This window comes from Prosopis cineraria, unplaced genomic scaffold (assembly GCF_029017545.1).
Source record: "Prosopis cineraria cultivar Desert tree isolate PC_DT_omini unplaced genomic scaffold, ASM2901754v1 PC3, whole genome shotgun sequence".
Taxonomy (NCBI): Eukaryota; Viridiplantae; Streptophyta; class Magnoliopsida; order Fabales; family Fabaceae; genus Prosopis; species Prosopis cineraria.
Window position 1 is genome coordinate 39,374,614 of NW_026555334.1, and position 16,783 is coordinate 39,391,396.

The following is a 16,783-nucleotide window of genomic DNA, read 5'->3' on the forward strand; positions in this document are numbered from 1 at the left end:
TAGACAATCAGTTAGGACGGTATCCACTTACCTGAAATTCTTAGAATTAAAATTCACCTCTCACCGTTGGTCACATTTCTCCTCCTCCAAATATCTTGTAAATCATATTAAAATTCTATTCAACCCTCAACCAGTATAATAATTCCTTTTTAACATTCCCACCACTAATCAACTATAATAAATTTGAAACTTTAAACTAAAGTTTTATATGAAAAAATGTTTCTCATCAGCATTTTGTCAAGCCACCAAATATGTATCCTTTCCAATCTCCTCATAACAACTCTAGCATTTAAATATTTTCTCAACAAAGTATCAATCTCCAAGAATTTCAATAATCATATATTATTAATTTCATAGTCAAATGTCCTTTGCACCTTTCAAGTTAAATTTATAAATTAATAACTTCTAAGCTAACTCTACTTCCCACAAGAATTTAAGAAATTTTAAAGTCAAATTCAATTCTTCTAACAAGCATTTTAATAAGCATCTTATAAACACTAATTTTTCATTATCATATCTAACCTCTTTTCTTCCAACTTCATTCTACCAAATTCTTCAACATCAATCCTTCCAACCAAGCTAATTTATCCCAAAAATTATGACCATATGTAGATCAGTATCAAGCTTTAAGATGAATTTTCAACTCAGTATTTGAATTTCTTATTCTCTAAAACACACGGGTAGCAGCCAAACATATCAAAATTCTATAGCTTCAACCATTAAAAATGCCCGCACAGAAAATTATCAAGATGAAGGTGTAAAATTTCAGACATAAGTCAGCAACCATAAAGAAGAGAAAAAAGAAGAAAGCTAATTAAAATTAAGAAAGAAAATTCAGGCACCGACCGCAGAATACAGGACATGATTTTTTTTTCCAGCGTCAGCTCTATCTTTTCATCCATTCACACATACAGAAATCTTCCAAGGAAATGAGATAAGATCAAGTTTCTAACCTTAAAGGTCCCACATGCACCAGTAGAGAAAGAAAGAGGTAGCTTTAGGTATGAACAGTAGAGAGGAAGGACTGCCACTATGAATGAAGAAAAATAAACAAACCAGTGATGACAGGACGAGCAAGAGGAAGAAAGAAATAGTAGCTTACCCAATCAATTACACACACACGAAACAGCAAGGAGAAAGGAAGAGAAGTCGAACATACTTAAGGTAGTGACAGAGGAGGATAAGCGACGGTAAAACAGAGAAAGAACTCACAGCCGCGGAGGAAGAACTATTGACAGGTACACTGGCAATGACAACAGTGACTCACACGAACAGCGTATGACTAGTGATTGAGAAGGTAAGAGGCAGAAGTCGGCGAGAGATAAAGCAAGGGTTTGGCATCAGCTTTCTAACTCTCTCTCTCTGCTCTCCCAGAATGTTCGAAGAAGGCTAGGAAAAAAGAAAAAAAAAAAGTCTGATAAAGATGAGGGCAAATTTATAATTTCATAAAGTATAAAAATAAAAATAATACTCCTTAGAGGCTAATCAGATTTGAACCTAGGACCCTTTTAATGGACTATCTAGATAGTTTCCATTAACTAACTTCTTTTCTTGTCAAACTTATCCTAAGAATTAATATAAGTACTATTAAAACATAAAATTATATATATATATGTATATTAAATTTTATATAAAATTCATAGGTCATTACAAAAACTATCAATATAAGATTTACTTATCACAATCCACTCCCATTATATTCATTTTAACCAATGGGATCGGATCCATACTCTTATGGATCAAAAATCCATCCTCCAACTCAAACCCTACCATAAATCATTATAAATGAGGGAGAGAAAGGAAGAATAAAGCTTAGATTACTTACCTTGGGTGTTTGGGGGCTTTAATCTATCACCAATATGCTCTATTAATAAACTCTAGCAGAGCCAAAGTCATGTTATTCAGTTTCTCCTTCCTCTTTTCTGGTTTTCTTACATTGATACGAATATGATATATTAAATTTTTAGACGTGCGCCATGATGCATGGCACAAAAGAGCCCGTTGGATTCAAATCTACCTCTATATGCTGCAATGAACTAACCACGCACCGCTGCATTTGGCACAGAGAATAAATCTTTACTTTTTCTTCCTCTTTCCTTGCTCAGGTGGCCTGCCATCGATCTGGACCCACTTATAAAGCTGAAATTACCATAATTACACCAAGTTAAACCCCTCTTGCCACACACCTCATTAACTCATTAATCAAAATAATTGCGTTGACTAATCACGATTGTTTTTTTCGGATGTTACATTCGTGATACTGTAGGTTCCCAACATGTCGAGGTGAGATGCCATAATAATTTTAGCATCCCCTATATGGGCATTCTTAGTAATATCCCATATAAAACCATGAATATATGGATTGAAAATTACCCTTCAAATATTTTAGATAATAATATGTGGCTTTAGGGAAAATCTAGGTTATTGTATGGATCTTAGCAAGAAAAGCAGAGGGAGGTGGAACTAGGCTCTATAAAACGAGAAGGGGAAAGGGGAAGAGAGAGAAAGAATGAGGGAGAATACTGAAACTCTCAAAGATTCTTTTCAATAATATTCAAAAACAAAATATAAATGAAAAACCCAACCTATTTATAGCGCTTTAAAAATAATAAAATAATAATAATTTAAATTTAAATCTCAAATCCTAAGTCTAAATAATATAATCTTAAAGATGCTGATATTTAATATAACAATAAAATAAATAATAAATTATGATTTTAATGGATAAAATCCTTATTCAAATATCCCTGATAGATAATCTTAATATCTGAAATAAACCCTAATTATCTAAATTATCTATTATCCCATATTCCATCACATACAACCTACATGCCACCAAATACCCTCATTGATTTTCTAAAAATGCATAGTTAGGAATATTTAAATGAAATTAATTTCTTAATTAATGGAATACATGGAAAGACAAATTAATATAAGTGATCAGGCATGCAAATTGCTCTGAATGTTTGTCCGATAGTCTTTTTAACATTAAAAAGGATAGAGCCGCATCTCCCTCTCTGTGATCGTTCTCTCTGGTTGAATAAATGATTAGCTTTCTTTTGGACAAGCATGGCATGTGTCATTTCTAATTGTTCCATCTTATGACTTCCCCATCCCTATTTGAAAGTTGAAACCATGCGGTACTTCTCGAGTCCCTGACTAATAGATTAGTTACATGGCATATGGGATCATCAGATCAGTATCAACTGGAAACCAAAACCTTAACCATAAATTTTTCAATAAATCAAGCTCACTCAACAATATCACCAAAAGTTTGGTTCCCATCGAGTCTCAATCTTTTAAAGTAGCTTTGGTCTCAGGAATTTAATATAATTTGAATTTTGTGATAAAATAAGAAAGATAAAAGCAAACAAGTGAGGAATAATGATAAAGGAAGAATCACATTCAAGGAATAAGAAAGGCAATTTATTTACAAATAAGAACCAATATAAAATGAATTGCTATTAAAATAAAATATAGACTCTCTCTTTTTAAACAATACTTGTTATTGATTTTTTATCTGTAAATAAACTTTCCTTTTAAGTTCTTAAATGTGATTTTCCTTAATGATAAGTCCCACGACACTGTAGCACTGTTAATGTCAACCAAACTATAGAACCCACAAGTAATTGCAACATAAAAAGCGCGTGGGGTATACGAAGCAAAAAGGGACCACAGTGAGGACGCAGAAGAGTGCATACATTACAACTAGGACTACTTGGTCTTTACTTCCAGAGCAAGGAGAGGAAAGAACAGTGGAATTTAAGAAACATCGGCCCACGTTTCTATATGGCTTTTGAACGAGGTTGATAGCTTATACAATAGCCTTAACATAACTTACATAGACGGCACATTTTAGAAAACAAGCAAGATGGAAGATCCCTTTCCTTTATATATACCATTGGGAGCAACCTTTGGTTAACAACGTTGCCATAAACGTCAAACTATATGTTTGTCTTTCACAACATGCTAGTCACGACTAATATTAAACCATCTTTGCTTTTAGACAACTACTCAAAAATATTAAACATAATCAACTACCAAATAGTATCCCTACAACATATCTTCCGTGAAAGGTAGCTGATTAATTGATCTATATGTTCGTATAGGAATAGGACCACCAGGTCAATGCAAGTTCACTTTACCTTCACCTTCGTCAAAGGCTGATATTTGATTTGATATCATAACCACTCTCTTGCTACTTTAAAAGGGCAGGATGGAGTAGAAGAGAACCTCCTCCTGACCATCTGCTTTTGCATAGGCCCATGGTACTTAGGCATATATGGAAATATGAAAATAAAATGGATTAAAAAAATAAAAATAAAAATTAGCTAATTCTCTCTTCTCTTTTATGATAAATATGATAAAAGTAAATATTGTATACCCTAATGTTGAAATCATCACATTTTCAAAAGTATCATAAATTATAACTCCCAACTCTAAAATTAAATTATCCTTCTTTCTTATGAATATGATTAACTTATCCTATTCACATTTTGATCATTTTATTTTTATCTTTACTTTCTCAATCTATTACATTTCATTTCATTCTAATAATCAAATAGGACTTGATATTTCAAAACAAAAATGTAATATATCCAATATGATACTCATGATGTACTTTACATTGTATTGAAAATCGAACCAATCAGTCAAAACAACGAGGTGGCTGCCTATTCGATCCGATTTAGCTATTCAACATGGACTCTATTGACCTGGGTGATCCCGGGTAACCCCACCCTACCCCTCAGGTCAAGCAAGTTGGGCAGGTTGCGTTAAAAAAATTAGCCCCCAAAATGACATCTTTTAAGGGTTATAATCTAAAAAAATAAAAAAAAAATAGAATCCTTTAATTTTGTCTCACCATCTCGCCTTTTGTTTGAAACTCAAAACTAAGACCTCTAATGTCTCATCTCTGCCTCTTTGATCTTTCTCCATTCCTCGTTGTTGCTTTCTCACTCTTACCTCTTGAATCTTCCTCTGTCCAACACCACAAGCAGTCCAACTAACGCGATAATGCCTGAACCTTTTCTTCTATGTTGTGTCATCCATTCTTCAAGCTTGGAGTGTTTCGTCTACTATCATCCCTGGGGATTGAAAGTGAGCTTTGACCATCTCATCCTTGAACCTTAAGAGTGACCTTTCTCAGGTAACTATTCTCTCTCTCTCCCACTTGATTCTAGTATGGTTTCTCTCTCTCTATCTTTGAGCTTCATGTTGCTATTGTTGTTGCTCTGCATCTTTGAGCTTCAATTGTGTATTCTGACTTTTGAGTATATTAATCTAAATTTTGAATCCCAATTACCAAATATAATCTCAACATATCCAAGATTTTTAAAATTTTGAATATGTTGTTTTGCAAACTTAAGGTAGCTAAAATTAAATCACACATTTAGTTATAATTTAGCTAAAATTACACCTTCTAGCTTTATATGTTAGCACTTGGCATAATTTGAAATCACACATTTAGCTCTTGCTCTGTTGGCATCTTCGAGCTTCACTTTTTGAATCTGCACGCTTTGATATTAATTACTTTGTTGGCATGCTTTAATTTATCTTATATTAATTGTTGGAATTGTGTTGAAACTAGAATTATGTTTGCTCATTTGAACATATTTCACTGTCATAATTTCTAATTGCATTAGATGATTATTTATGTTGAAATTATTGTAACTTGTAGATTAAAGTTATAACATGGATATTGAAAGTAATTCTAGTAGTGGTGAGATTGAGAATCTCATCCCTAATTTCAATAATCCTACTCCCAATTCCAATAATCCCACCCCTAATTCCATTAATCCCCCTGCTAGTCATAATGACTCCACATTTAAGACCCCATCAGTTCATAGGAAAAAAGATCCCATATGGGCAGATGTTTCCTTAAGAAAAGAGGGCAATAAAAATGTGTATACATGTCTTTATTGTGCATTAAACTATAAAGGAGGTGGAATAAATAGATTAAAGCAAGCTGGTATAAGTAGAAATGTAGTTTCTTGCAGCAAAGTTCCTTATGATATTCGTCATCAGATGCAAGAATCATTGAAAAGTGAAAAAAAGAGAAAGCCTGCTGATGTACAAGCAAACATGGGGGAACATGTGTCTAATGCTAAGGAAACCATTGCTCTTACTCCATCTATGTCAATTCCTGAGAGTAGTGCCAGTAAAAAGAAACCTCCTACTATTCTAATTGAAAACTATTTTGCCCTTGGGACAAGTCCAAGTTCCCAGCCAAGCATCAAGAGTGCATTTGCAACTAAAGAAGCATAACACAATGTAAAGATGGCCGCTGCTAAATGGGCTATCATGAATTGCATTTCATTTAATGCATTAGATTACCCTTCTTTCAAAAAGTTGTAGATGTTATTACTTCAATTGGGCTTAGGTTTAAGGGTCATAATGCTTATGAATTTAAAGTCAACTTGTTAAATGATTGAAAAAAAGAATGTCAACTACTTATTAAGAGTCATCGATCTAAATGGAAAACCTATGGATGTACACTCATGGCTAATGATTGGGCAAATGTGAGGCAATTAACTTTGATAAATTTTCTTTTCTATTCTACACATGGCATAGTATTTGTGAAATCTGTTAATACTTCAGATGTAGTGAAAGATACCAAAACTTTATTCTCATTGTTTTTTAAAGTGATTGAGTAAGTTGGTCCTAAAAATATTGTTCATGTGGTAACTGATAATGCTACTAATCATGTAGCATATGGCAAGTTGATTAAAGAGAAGTGTAAAAGTATTTATTGGTTCATGTTGCTCATTGCTTGAACCTCACTTTAAAAAACATTGCAAAGCATGTCTCATGTGTCACAACTTGCAACAAAACATCAAAGATCACCATGTTTGTTTGTAATCATATGGTCTTCTTGTCATGGCTTAGGAAAAGAAAGGGTTGTAAAGAAATTGTGCACCTAAGTACGACAAGGTTTGCTATAAAATTTATCACATTGTATGGCATATATATGTACAAGCATGACTTGCAAACTTTAATTACTGATAAGCATTTTATGGATCACAAATTATCAAGAAGTGAAGCTAAAATAATTATTAATGCCATCATATTAGATAATCAGTTTTGGAATAAATGTCTTGAAGTTGTGAAGATTGTGTCTCCTCTTATAAAGTTGTTGAGAATTGTTGATTCAGATGAGAAGCCTTCTTTGCCTTATATTTATGAAGGCATGCAAAGAGAAAAAAAAACAATCAAGGCAGTCTTCAACAATAAGAAATACCAATATACGCCTTATGCAAATATTATTCAAGCTCGATGGGATAAGCACTTAAAAACCAATCTTCATGCAGCGGCGTATTTGTTGAACCTTGCATTCTTATATTATGATGACTTTGTTCACAAGAAAAAGTTAATGGATGCAATGCTTTCAGTGTTTGAGTCCACTAAAAATGACGATGTTGATTATATTGTAATAATGAAATAGTTGAGCTTGTATCATGATCATAAAGAATCTTTTGATAAAACTTCATGTCATAAAGCAGCACAAAAACTAGACCCTTGTAAATGTTAATATTTAACATGGTCATGGTAATTTCATTTGTCATATAACATATAACTAATTGTCCTTTATTTGCATATGAATGGTGGTTGTTTTATGAAAGTTCTATTCCAAAATTGCAAAATCTTGTAATGCATATTCTTAGCCAAACTTCTCTTGGTTGAGAGAGAAATTATAGTTTATTTGAACGCATTCATACTAAAAGAAAAAATAGATTAGAATATCAAAGACTAAATGATTTAATTTTTACAAAATACAATTTGCGATTGAAGCACAAGAAAAAATTGAAAGTTATAAATGTTTTTAATAAATAACAATTTTATTACTATTTTATAATAGTTATATACTTTATTGATTTCTTAAAGGAGCCAATTGAAGAAAAAGACAAGTCTTGATCCTCTTAATTATGAATCTATTGACAAATTAGACTTTTAAATTGCTGAAGAAGAACAAGAGTTAGCTCTAGAGTTTGATGCTGATTATGTCACCAATTTGAAAAGTGCTATGGATGATGAAAATGTTGTAGCTCCATTACTTTTGAAAGAGTTAATGAATATTCATACTTACTAACATGTCTATATTATATAATATATAATTATTTTTTAACACATAATGATTAATGTTAATTTTTATTATAAATAGGTGAAGAAGATATGAATATTCCAGAGTGTTCACATTTGAATGATGATGTTGGAAATGGTTCTGATTTCTTTCAATCATCTCCTAATGTTTCAATTCCTACTCCTCAAGATTTGAATGGAATTAATGAAGATTTTGATGTTGATTATTATTAACTTTAAACTTTTAATGATTGAAGGATTATAAGGATGAATGTTTTAAATGTGATTGTGTTTGTAATGATGTTTTGATGATTGTGTTGAACCTGTATATGATATTATATAAAATATTAAGTCTTGAAGAATTTATTTTTATTCAAAATCATATTATTTTATTATGTCTACTTTGAATCTAAATTGACCCTCAATTCAACTCCGATTAAACCTCTAACCTTGGCTAGTTCAATGGTTGGTACGATTTTTAATACCTTGAGACTTTATGATACATATTGATTATTTTGTCATTTGTATTGCTATATTTTTTCATCAAAATATTTCTATATGACTTAGATACTTAAAAAATAATATTTTAATTGAATGTGATAAATATCGTCATGTTATTCTAGAAATACTTGTTTAAAATCCAATACACGTACTTGTGTCAGCGCATCTCATGGGATGCTATAATTTTCCAACCGTCGAGCATCAACGGCAAAGGCCTCAAGAAGGACAATCAAGACAGGGAATTACAGCAAAGAATTAAACTACTTTTATAACTTCTGTTTTCACAACAATGCAAGACTAATTACGAGTTTAGACATACAAGGCAACACAACCAGACTCTTTTAGGCTATTGATCTACAGTCAATCAACCATCAGATGGCCAGCAAATTTTTTCTTCCTTTTATTTAGGCTGCCTTTTTGCAGTGAAACAATAAGCCCCATAAATTCCCGCAATAAGTATTATCCCAAAACATTAACACCTAAACAAAATCAAAGGGTGGAAATTGGAGGTAATGCTTTGTTTGGATGAAGAGAAAATGTGAGAGAAAAACAAGAAAGAAACAGAATTTTTTACTGTTTGGACGAAGAAGAAAAAACAAGTGGAAGAAAAAATACAGGAAAAATTAAAAAGTGAAACCCATCACATTTTCTCTTCCAAGTTTTCTCTCCACATGCGTAGAGATTGAGAGGAAATTTGATGTTCTCCTAGTGCCCTTCCGCCTCTCACTTTTTCTTCATTAGTTCACACCAGTCTGTCTCTACCTGTATCGTACACCTCTCCCTGTAGACTCAGTGCAATGATCTCACCAAAGCTACCTCTTAATATTGTATAGATTGTTCGTATTTTAATTTTAATTAATTATCCCCTTTTAATATTTTAAATAGAAAAATAATATATTTTTACCAAATATAATATCATGCTATCTGCTTATTTTCTTTCATTCCCATTTTCTTCTATTCATCCAAACATAATGGGAGATAATATTTTCTTTTTAGTTTTCTTTTCTCTTATTTTCTTTTCTCTTAATTTTTCTTCCTATCCAAACAGAGGGAGGGTAAAAGTTGGCAGCACGAACAAATCTATCCCTTGCAGAAAAAGGGGGGGAAAATCTGTCCAGACATGCTCAAACAACGTAATGTGATGACAACTCTTACACTCTATGTTCTAGCTTAACATTAAGAGGGCAGCCTGAACCCTGGTAGTAGGAGGCCAGTGCAGTGCCCATATCAAGCACTGATACGGTGAAATACCTCAACTGCTGCAAGGGAAGTCGAGTCAGGAGCTATTCGCCTATTGCTACCAAAAAGAGTCTAATAAAGTCTAAACTCACTGTACATGGAAATGAGCCTTTATATAATTGGGATTTTACAGGCCGTAGCCAAGTTTGGTATAACATGAAAAACAATAAGAATACCTTTCTATTCTTACTTTTTGGTCGGGATAAAGAAAAACAAGATCAGAAAGGAATGTTGAGAACAAGACCATGACAACCCTCTATAGTATATATTATGAGCCCTGCATTATGATAGGGAAAAGCAACTATTCATCATACTATCCTCACCAAATAGTGAAGGGTAACATATCTTCCTTCTATGTGCCCTCTAGATGGTTTACCTGGGCCGCTCTTTCTGATTATGAGAATTGTAGTTGTCTTCAATATGTCGGGTGAGAAGAGAGATTCCATAATGTGAGGCACTTGAGGCAGCATAGTAAGATGTCACAGTGAGTTGAGCAAACTTTGGAAGCACATAACCTACAAATTCCACATACCATCTGAATTAGTTGGGACTCATGAGTCATGAGTCCCTTGAGATTGTAACATCGCTGCAATAAACTATAACTCTTCAACATTATAGTCAGTTTGATAATGATTGGGTGAAATTGCTTCTTCAGCCTGAACCAAGGAACCCCACAGATATGACTGAGTGATGTGAGTTCAAAATAGATCTTGTTCTATCACTGATCAGAGATTTTTCAGCCAAAAATATGAATCACAGGTTGGAAATGGTGAAGGAGTCCTTCACCGTAATAGATAGGGAAAGATTTACTCAATCACAAAGTTTGGGCTCCAAGAATATGGCGCCCTTGGGGCCTACCAAAAAGCCCAATAAATAGGGATTTCCCAACAGGGTTAGGTCATCTTGGGGCAAGTGGATCATTTACGATGAACTTTAAGAGGATGATTTGGATGGTTTCAAAATGGACACATACAAATCATTAAACCAAACCGAAAGTATCAGTAGATCTGAAACTGCACAATGCCAATTCCCCAGCATTACATGTTAACAGACAAATCCCATCAAATGAATTCAGACTAAAACCCATACTCAATGCAGGCACAGTCAGCAGTAAACCTCCAAGTAATATTTAACCTAAACAAACGATGAAGGCTGATCCAAACTAGATAACAAACAAAGCACAAGAAAAAGGCCAGGAGAGCTTGGACCCCAACTCAAACCAATAGGAAAAAGATTAAAGACCATAAGGGGACCGACATTCCTCATGATCCATCTAAGAAATCATTTGTCATTTTCTGCATGGTTTCTGGATTTAGTGTCTGTAAACTGTTAGTCCCAAAAACGTCTTGTAAAATGTAATAGGCGTTAGAAATTAAACCTAATAATCTTATCAAAAAAAAAAGAAATTAAACCTAATAAATAGGCAGGTACAAGCATTTACCTCCAAATGCAGCACTTGCACCTGAAAATATGAGCAATGGAGGGAGCTGCCAACAAAGGAGGAACAAAATGTGTTAGCTAAAGAATGTGAACAAGAAACATGCAAAATGTACTGTGCTGAGCGAAAAGAACTAAAAATGACAAGAAGTTCAATGATAATACTATTCTACGCATCAACATTACTGCAAGGCCACCAAAGCTCAATATTTGTAAAGGAAATTCAAAAGTAAAATAAAACATGAATACCCCAACTAGGAAAGGAAGCCACTTTGGTCCCTTCAGACGATTTTGTAGGTATGGGATCCCTGTCGTCAAAGATTAATAAGCAAGACCAGCCACCAAGGACGTCTATAATAAAGCCAGGAGGAGAACAGAACCAGCAATACCTGTGTTAAAACCATGAACTGCACTCAGCATACCACCAATACCCGAGCCAGCCTAATCAACAAGAAACAGAAGATAACACAAGGAAACAAGATTATTCATCCAATAATGAATCATGCCCTCCTAAATGAGTAACAGTACACTCAGGAGCGCAGCTCTATTCCTATCCCCAAACTACAGGAGTCTACAGTCACAATTGAAAACATGAAAACCAAAATACAAAATAAACTGCAATATTCCAGTAACTAGAACCCATGCTCTCCAACAAATGACAATGATTTGCATGAAGTGGGAAAAGAAAGAGACAAGATTAAGCTAATAAATACAAACGTCTACTCTCACCACTAAGCTAACATTAGCAGTAAAAATAATATTGGAATTTAAGATTTATACTTTATTTTAACAAATAATTAAAAAAATTCCCCACTCTTGCATCATTTACTCACCACGGCAGTTGCATCATGTAAGACAGAAGTAATTGTCCATTCAGCTTTTTCCTGAATCCACATGATCACAAAAATGGTTGACAGAAATTTTTTACAAAGTAAATTCATCATAATTTTGCAAAGAGAATAGTAGACACACAGAATTAGGGTTTAGAAGGGAGAGACAACGAGGGCAACGAGGAGAGCCAAGACCAGGGTTGATGGTAGGATCATGGTGGAGATTGCCAGTTCTTAGCTTTTCTTCATACACTTCTCGAGTTCCCATTATCTGTCTCAGCTTTGTTTCCTGTGAATTCCCTACATACAAACCAAGTGAGACAAAGGTAAAGTTAACATGAACTTTTATCCTTGAGGAAAATATAATTTTGGCATTGTGTAATTAGCATTGGATTTCCCAATCAAACTATTGCCGTGATGGAGAGTATAAGTATACTCGCTTAACACTAGATAGCCAGTTACAACCTCTTCAATGGGAAAAGGAAGAGGAAAAATGCACAAAATCACCAACTAATCCTAGATACAGCAGCAGAAATGGATAACGTAAGAGAATGATATTGAAGAATAAAGCCTTCCCTGACGTTAGGGAGGTCAAGGATTCTCCAATCAACAATATCACCTTCTGCATCATTCCGGGGCTCACAACCCTAGAAAACTGTCATGCACTACTCTCCCAAAGGTCACAAAGGTCATTGGGCTGAGGATTATCCTTGGCCTCCTTTCTCAGGCCCATTTCCACATCCTGAACCTTAGGTTTGTTATTGGACCTTCTTCTCTTATAAATATGGCCCACAAACTCAGCATTGGGCTCATCATGCTGTCTGGACTATTTTGAAACGTCAGCCTTCGCTTCACTACGACTTATTAACCTTTCCATTATCAAAATAAAATAACTTAAAATTCCGAACATATTTTCCAGCCATCATCAAGTGTGTCTGTAAAATTCATCATCTGCACCTACCCTGGAGCTAAACAACATCATTTGCTATCTTCACAGAGTCCCAAAACACATATCATCAAACCTTGCAGCAAGCAAATGCCCATTTCTGGGTCCTCATCGTCAGCCATGATTCTTCTGCCCAGGTATTGGGTTAACAATTGTCTGCAATCAATATTTATGCTCCCCCCCCACCACCACCACCATGAAATTTCTTCCGCCACTCTAGAATTAAAAGATTCAAAAGGGTTTTTGCCACTCTATATGTGTGTGTTTGGGCAAGAACTAATTCATAAGTGGCAGGGATTCTGCTTGTTGGAATTACATTGAGAGTGAGATCAGCCACTTGGGTTGTTCCAAAGCAGATGTTTAAAATACGTGCTGCTCGAAGGTGAAATATGTTGGGAATGAAATCAAGTGAAACAAGGAAGCTAAGAAAAGAAAACGTTAATTCAAATGAATGGATCATTAGTCACAGAAGGGGTGCACGTATTGACTTATATCAGGAAAGTAGAAGGTAGAGAAAAGAAAGAAACTGGATTGTGGGTGGTAATTTTCAATCATGTGTGGAATCATAATATTCACGTATGAAATTTAAAAATCTCTCTCAACCACTCCATACATGTACTTGTTACATAAAATAAGTAAAGAAATAAAATAGACAAGATAAATCTCAAATTTCTATCAGAGCACTTAATAATTCTTCATAGGGCAAGATTCTTTCAAGTCAAGTTAAATTCATCATTTGGCAATAAAATATTGATGAGACAATAAAGTGTAATTCATGAATCTGATAGAGCTGCTGAATTGCTAAGGCCTCTAGGAGCAATTAAGAAGAAAATGACAGATAGGTGCAAAACAAGAACTGCTGGGTCAAAAGATCATTCTTTGGGTCCTAGCTATAAGGGAAAAGGAAAAAAGGTGACATATGAGTGTAGGCTTAGGTCAGCTAAAGTCCAAGCAGTGTTATTGTAGCTTTTAGATATTTAAATCCTCCATGTCTGCCAGAGAGAGGGGGGAAGTATTTTGAACATTGAGAGGGGTGAGAAGAGTTCACCTCTCAAAAGTCCAGTGCATTGGGGTGGAGGAAGTCATCTTTCTTCATCATTTTATCTCCTCCTTAGTGTGTGTTTGTGAGTGAGTGGTGTTTATTTTGTGTTGTTGTTTGGTGGAGTGAATTTGGTGCTGTTTCATTTACATTCAGTTCTTATTTTGCTTGTAATCAAAATGTTAGTATTTTCAGTCCCATTTGTAGTATATTTTTCTGGTCTTTGCTTGTTTAAAGCTTACTAGAATAGAGGGTTCCATCAGAATCACAGTGGGATGATATTCACTCATTAGGTAGGAAACACAATGGCGCTTTTTTCCCTCCTTACCAACCCTTTAGATGAGTATTTTCCGTTGGAAGCTCTCATAACCAATGGAAAAAACTATTACTGATCAATCTTCAAACTTGTAGAAAACCATGATATTCTGATTGGTTAATATTAACCATAGTATTTCACATCTAGCCTTGAATTGTCACTAGAGGAAAAATAATCTAACAATAATGCAACTAGCATGTCATGCTTCCCTTAATACTCATTCAGCCCTGCATCAAAAAGAAGAGATATAAATTCCTTTCATAGTCAACATAAAACTCACCTTATGCTCAAACCTTCACTTCAATTATCTTCTCACCAATTACAGTCCGTAATTCTTTATTCCAATGTCACTAATCCAAATCAGCAAGGTTCAATAATTTCCCCGACGGAAAAGTTGCAGTTGCACCACAGGCAGACCTATAAATCTTTGAAATGTGAATAGTTGATATAATATCCTTTTAATTTTTGTTACGGATACTTTGATGAATATGCCTTAGTGAGCCAACTGATTCAGGCAACTCCTCCAAGCCACTGGAAAATGACAATTTAAACTCAAGCTTCTAAATTGTTAGACGCAACTCGAACCGAGTCATTTGCCAGAACATGCATCACAATACCTTGAGAATTTTCCAAATACATGACAATATAAAGAGATTAATAAACAGAATGCCAATACACAACAATTCCAACATTGCCCGACAAAGCAATCCAAAGCGTGCAAGTCGCTGGTAATCCAAATGAAGAGAGCAGAAGTATGATAGCCAGTTGCACGCCATTGAAGCAGAAACAGGTCATAATTTTTTTTTTTAAATAAAACAGAATAAGAAGAAGAAGAGTGAACTCGATCTTTATTCAACAGCGTCGGTATTTAAACGACTACACGATCATAGTCAAAGCCAAATTAAAGTGAAAAATTTAAAAAAAAAAAGTAGCAAAAGGTTCAACGGCGTTCGACGCAGGGTTGACAACAACACAGGGAATAGAAGACGCGGGGAATGAATTCAAAGCCAGATTGAACTAGTCAATCTCACCGGATTTTGAGAGTAGACAAGGTCTAGGGTCCGAACCTTCTTCGATACTTGCTCGATAACAAACACGCAGAGCTGACAGCAGCGGACGGCGTCCAACGTCGGGCGCGACCAAGCGCGAAATACTGGTTCCTCGGACTTCCTACCAAATTTGAGGGTTATAAGTTTTAACCTATAATGTATTATTCGTTAAAATTAATTGGGAAAATATCAATCGAGTACCATGAAGATATTTTGTATCAAAAAGAACCTCACGATTTTGATTTTCTACTACACCCCCTCAGCCCTTAATTGAAAATATTTTTTTATGGGAAACAACTTAATCGCTCCTCTCAATAAAATAAAAACAACTAAATATGATTAATTGTTAATATCCTAATGTATTATTATTAATTATAAATTGATTATTGTTAAAAGCTAGATGGCTTACTATTTATGCAAAGTGAACATTCATTCTGTTAAACTCTTGCAACAAGTTTTTTAATATTATTAAAATTCAAATGTGTTGTTTTTAATTACAAATTAATTATTGTTAAAACTCTTGTTGTTTATGTAGAATAAACACTTGTTTTATCAACTATGTTGTCAAATTTTTACTTTTGCTAAATTCTGAACATGTTGTTAATCATAAACAGTTTATTGTTCGTGAAAGATAAACACTTATTCTATTAAACATGTACTAGTAGGCTTTCAATTTTATTAAATTTCAAATGTATTTTTGCTAACCATGAATTGCTTGTTATCAAGACATAAATAGCTTGTTATTTATTTAGAGTGAACACTTGTTCTGTTAAATATATGCTGTCAATCTTTTAGTATCATTAAATTCTGAATGTATTATTATTAAACATGTATTAGTTGCTATTAAAACTCAAATGACTTGTTATTTATATAAAGTGAATGCTTGTTATTTTAAATTTGATGAATAATTCGATCATTTTTCATAAAAAAATATTTTCATCTAATAACCAAGGTGTAGTAAAAAAATCAAAATCTCAAGGGTCCTTCTTTGACATAAAATACCTCTATTTATACTTCGTGATATTCCCAAGTTAATTTTCAGATAATTTTATTTAAACTTTTTATTTTTATTATTTTGAATGTACCTTTATTTTTATTTTTTTCATTTTCATTCTTTTTTTCAATGCTTATTTTTCCAAAATCTTTTTGGCTAGCTAAACAGAATGTTAACCTTTTACCGTAAGAATAGGAAAATTAACTTAAAAAAAAAAGCACGTGGATACAGATTTAACATAAAATTTTATAATTTAATGTTAATTTTTTAGGCCTGGCATTTAATATATGATGTGCAAGACATGTATTTGTTTACATTATTTTCAAATCTTAATATGTTTACATCTAGTTATA

The 16,783-nt window shown here is 33.7% G+C and overlaps 1 protein-coding gene across 6 annotated transcripts; it reads right to left on the reverse strand.

Annotated features, from left to right (window-relative positions):
- Positions 1–9,913: 9,913 nt before the first annotated feature.
- LOC129305879 (uncharacterized) lies at positions 9,914–15,587 on the reverse strand. 6 transcript variants are annotated; one of them, XM_054946048.1, is made up of 9 exons: positions 15,455–15,587; positions 14,668–14,804; positions 12,229–12,386; positions 12,090–12,140; positions 11,646–11,697; positions 11,506–11,564; positions 11,261–11,306; positions 10,196–10,334; positions 9,914–10,096 (listed from the first exon to the last, which is right to left on the reverse strand). In XM_054946048.1, the coding sequence occupies exons 3-9, from the start codon at positions 12,352–12,354 to the stop codon at positions 10,006–10,008; spliced, it is 564 nt and encodes a 187-aa protein (XP_054802023.1). In that variant the 5' UTR covers positions 12,355–12,386; positions 14,668–14,804; positions 15,455–15,587; the 3' UTR covers positions 9,914–10,005. The 6 variants fall into 6 exon arrangements, with proteins under 6 accessions (XP_054802023.1, XP_054802026.1, XP_054802022.1 ...); XM_054946051.1 differs by having other exon boundaries at positions 14,668–14,812; positions 15,455–15,571; XM_054946047.1 differs by having other exon boundaries at positions 14,668–14,918; positions 15,455–15,571.
- Positions 15,588–16,783: the final 1,196 nt, after the last annotated feature.

Bases quoted from the DNA above. Each gene is read 5' to 3' on its own strand.
- LOC129305879 (XM_054946048.1), bottom strand. From the start codon at position 12,354: ATGGGAACTCGAGAAGTGTATGAAGAAAAGCTAAGAACTGGCAATCTC. The intron at 12,141-12,228 runs GTGTGTCTACTA...ATGTGGATTCAG, and splicing joins CCCTTCTAAACCCTAATTCT to GAAAAAGCTGAATGGACAAT. The intron at 11,698-12,089 runs GTGAGTAAATGA...CTTGTTGATTAG, and splicing joins TACATGATGCAACTGCCGTG to GCTGGCTCGGGTATTGGTGG.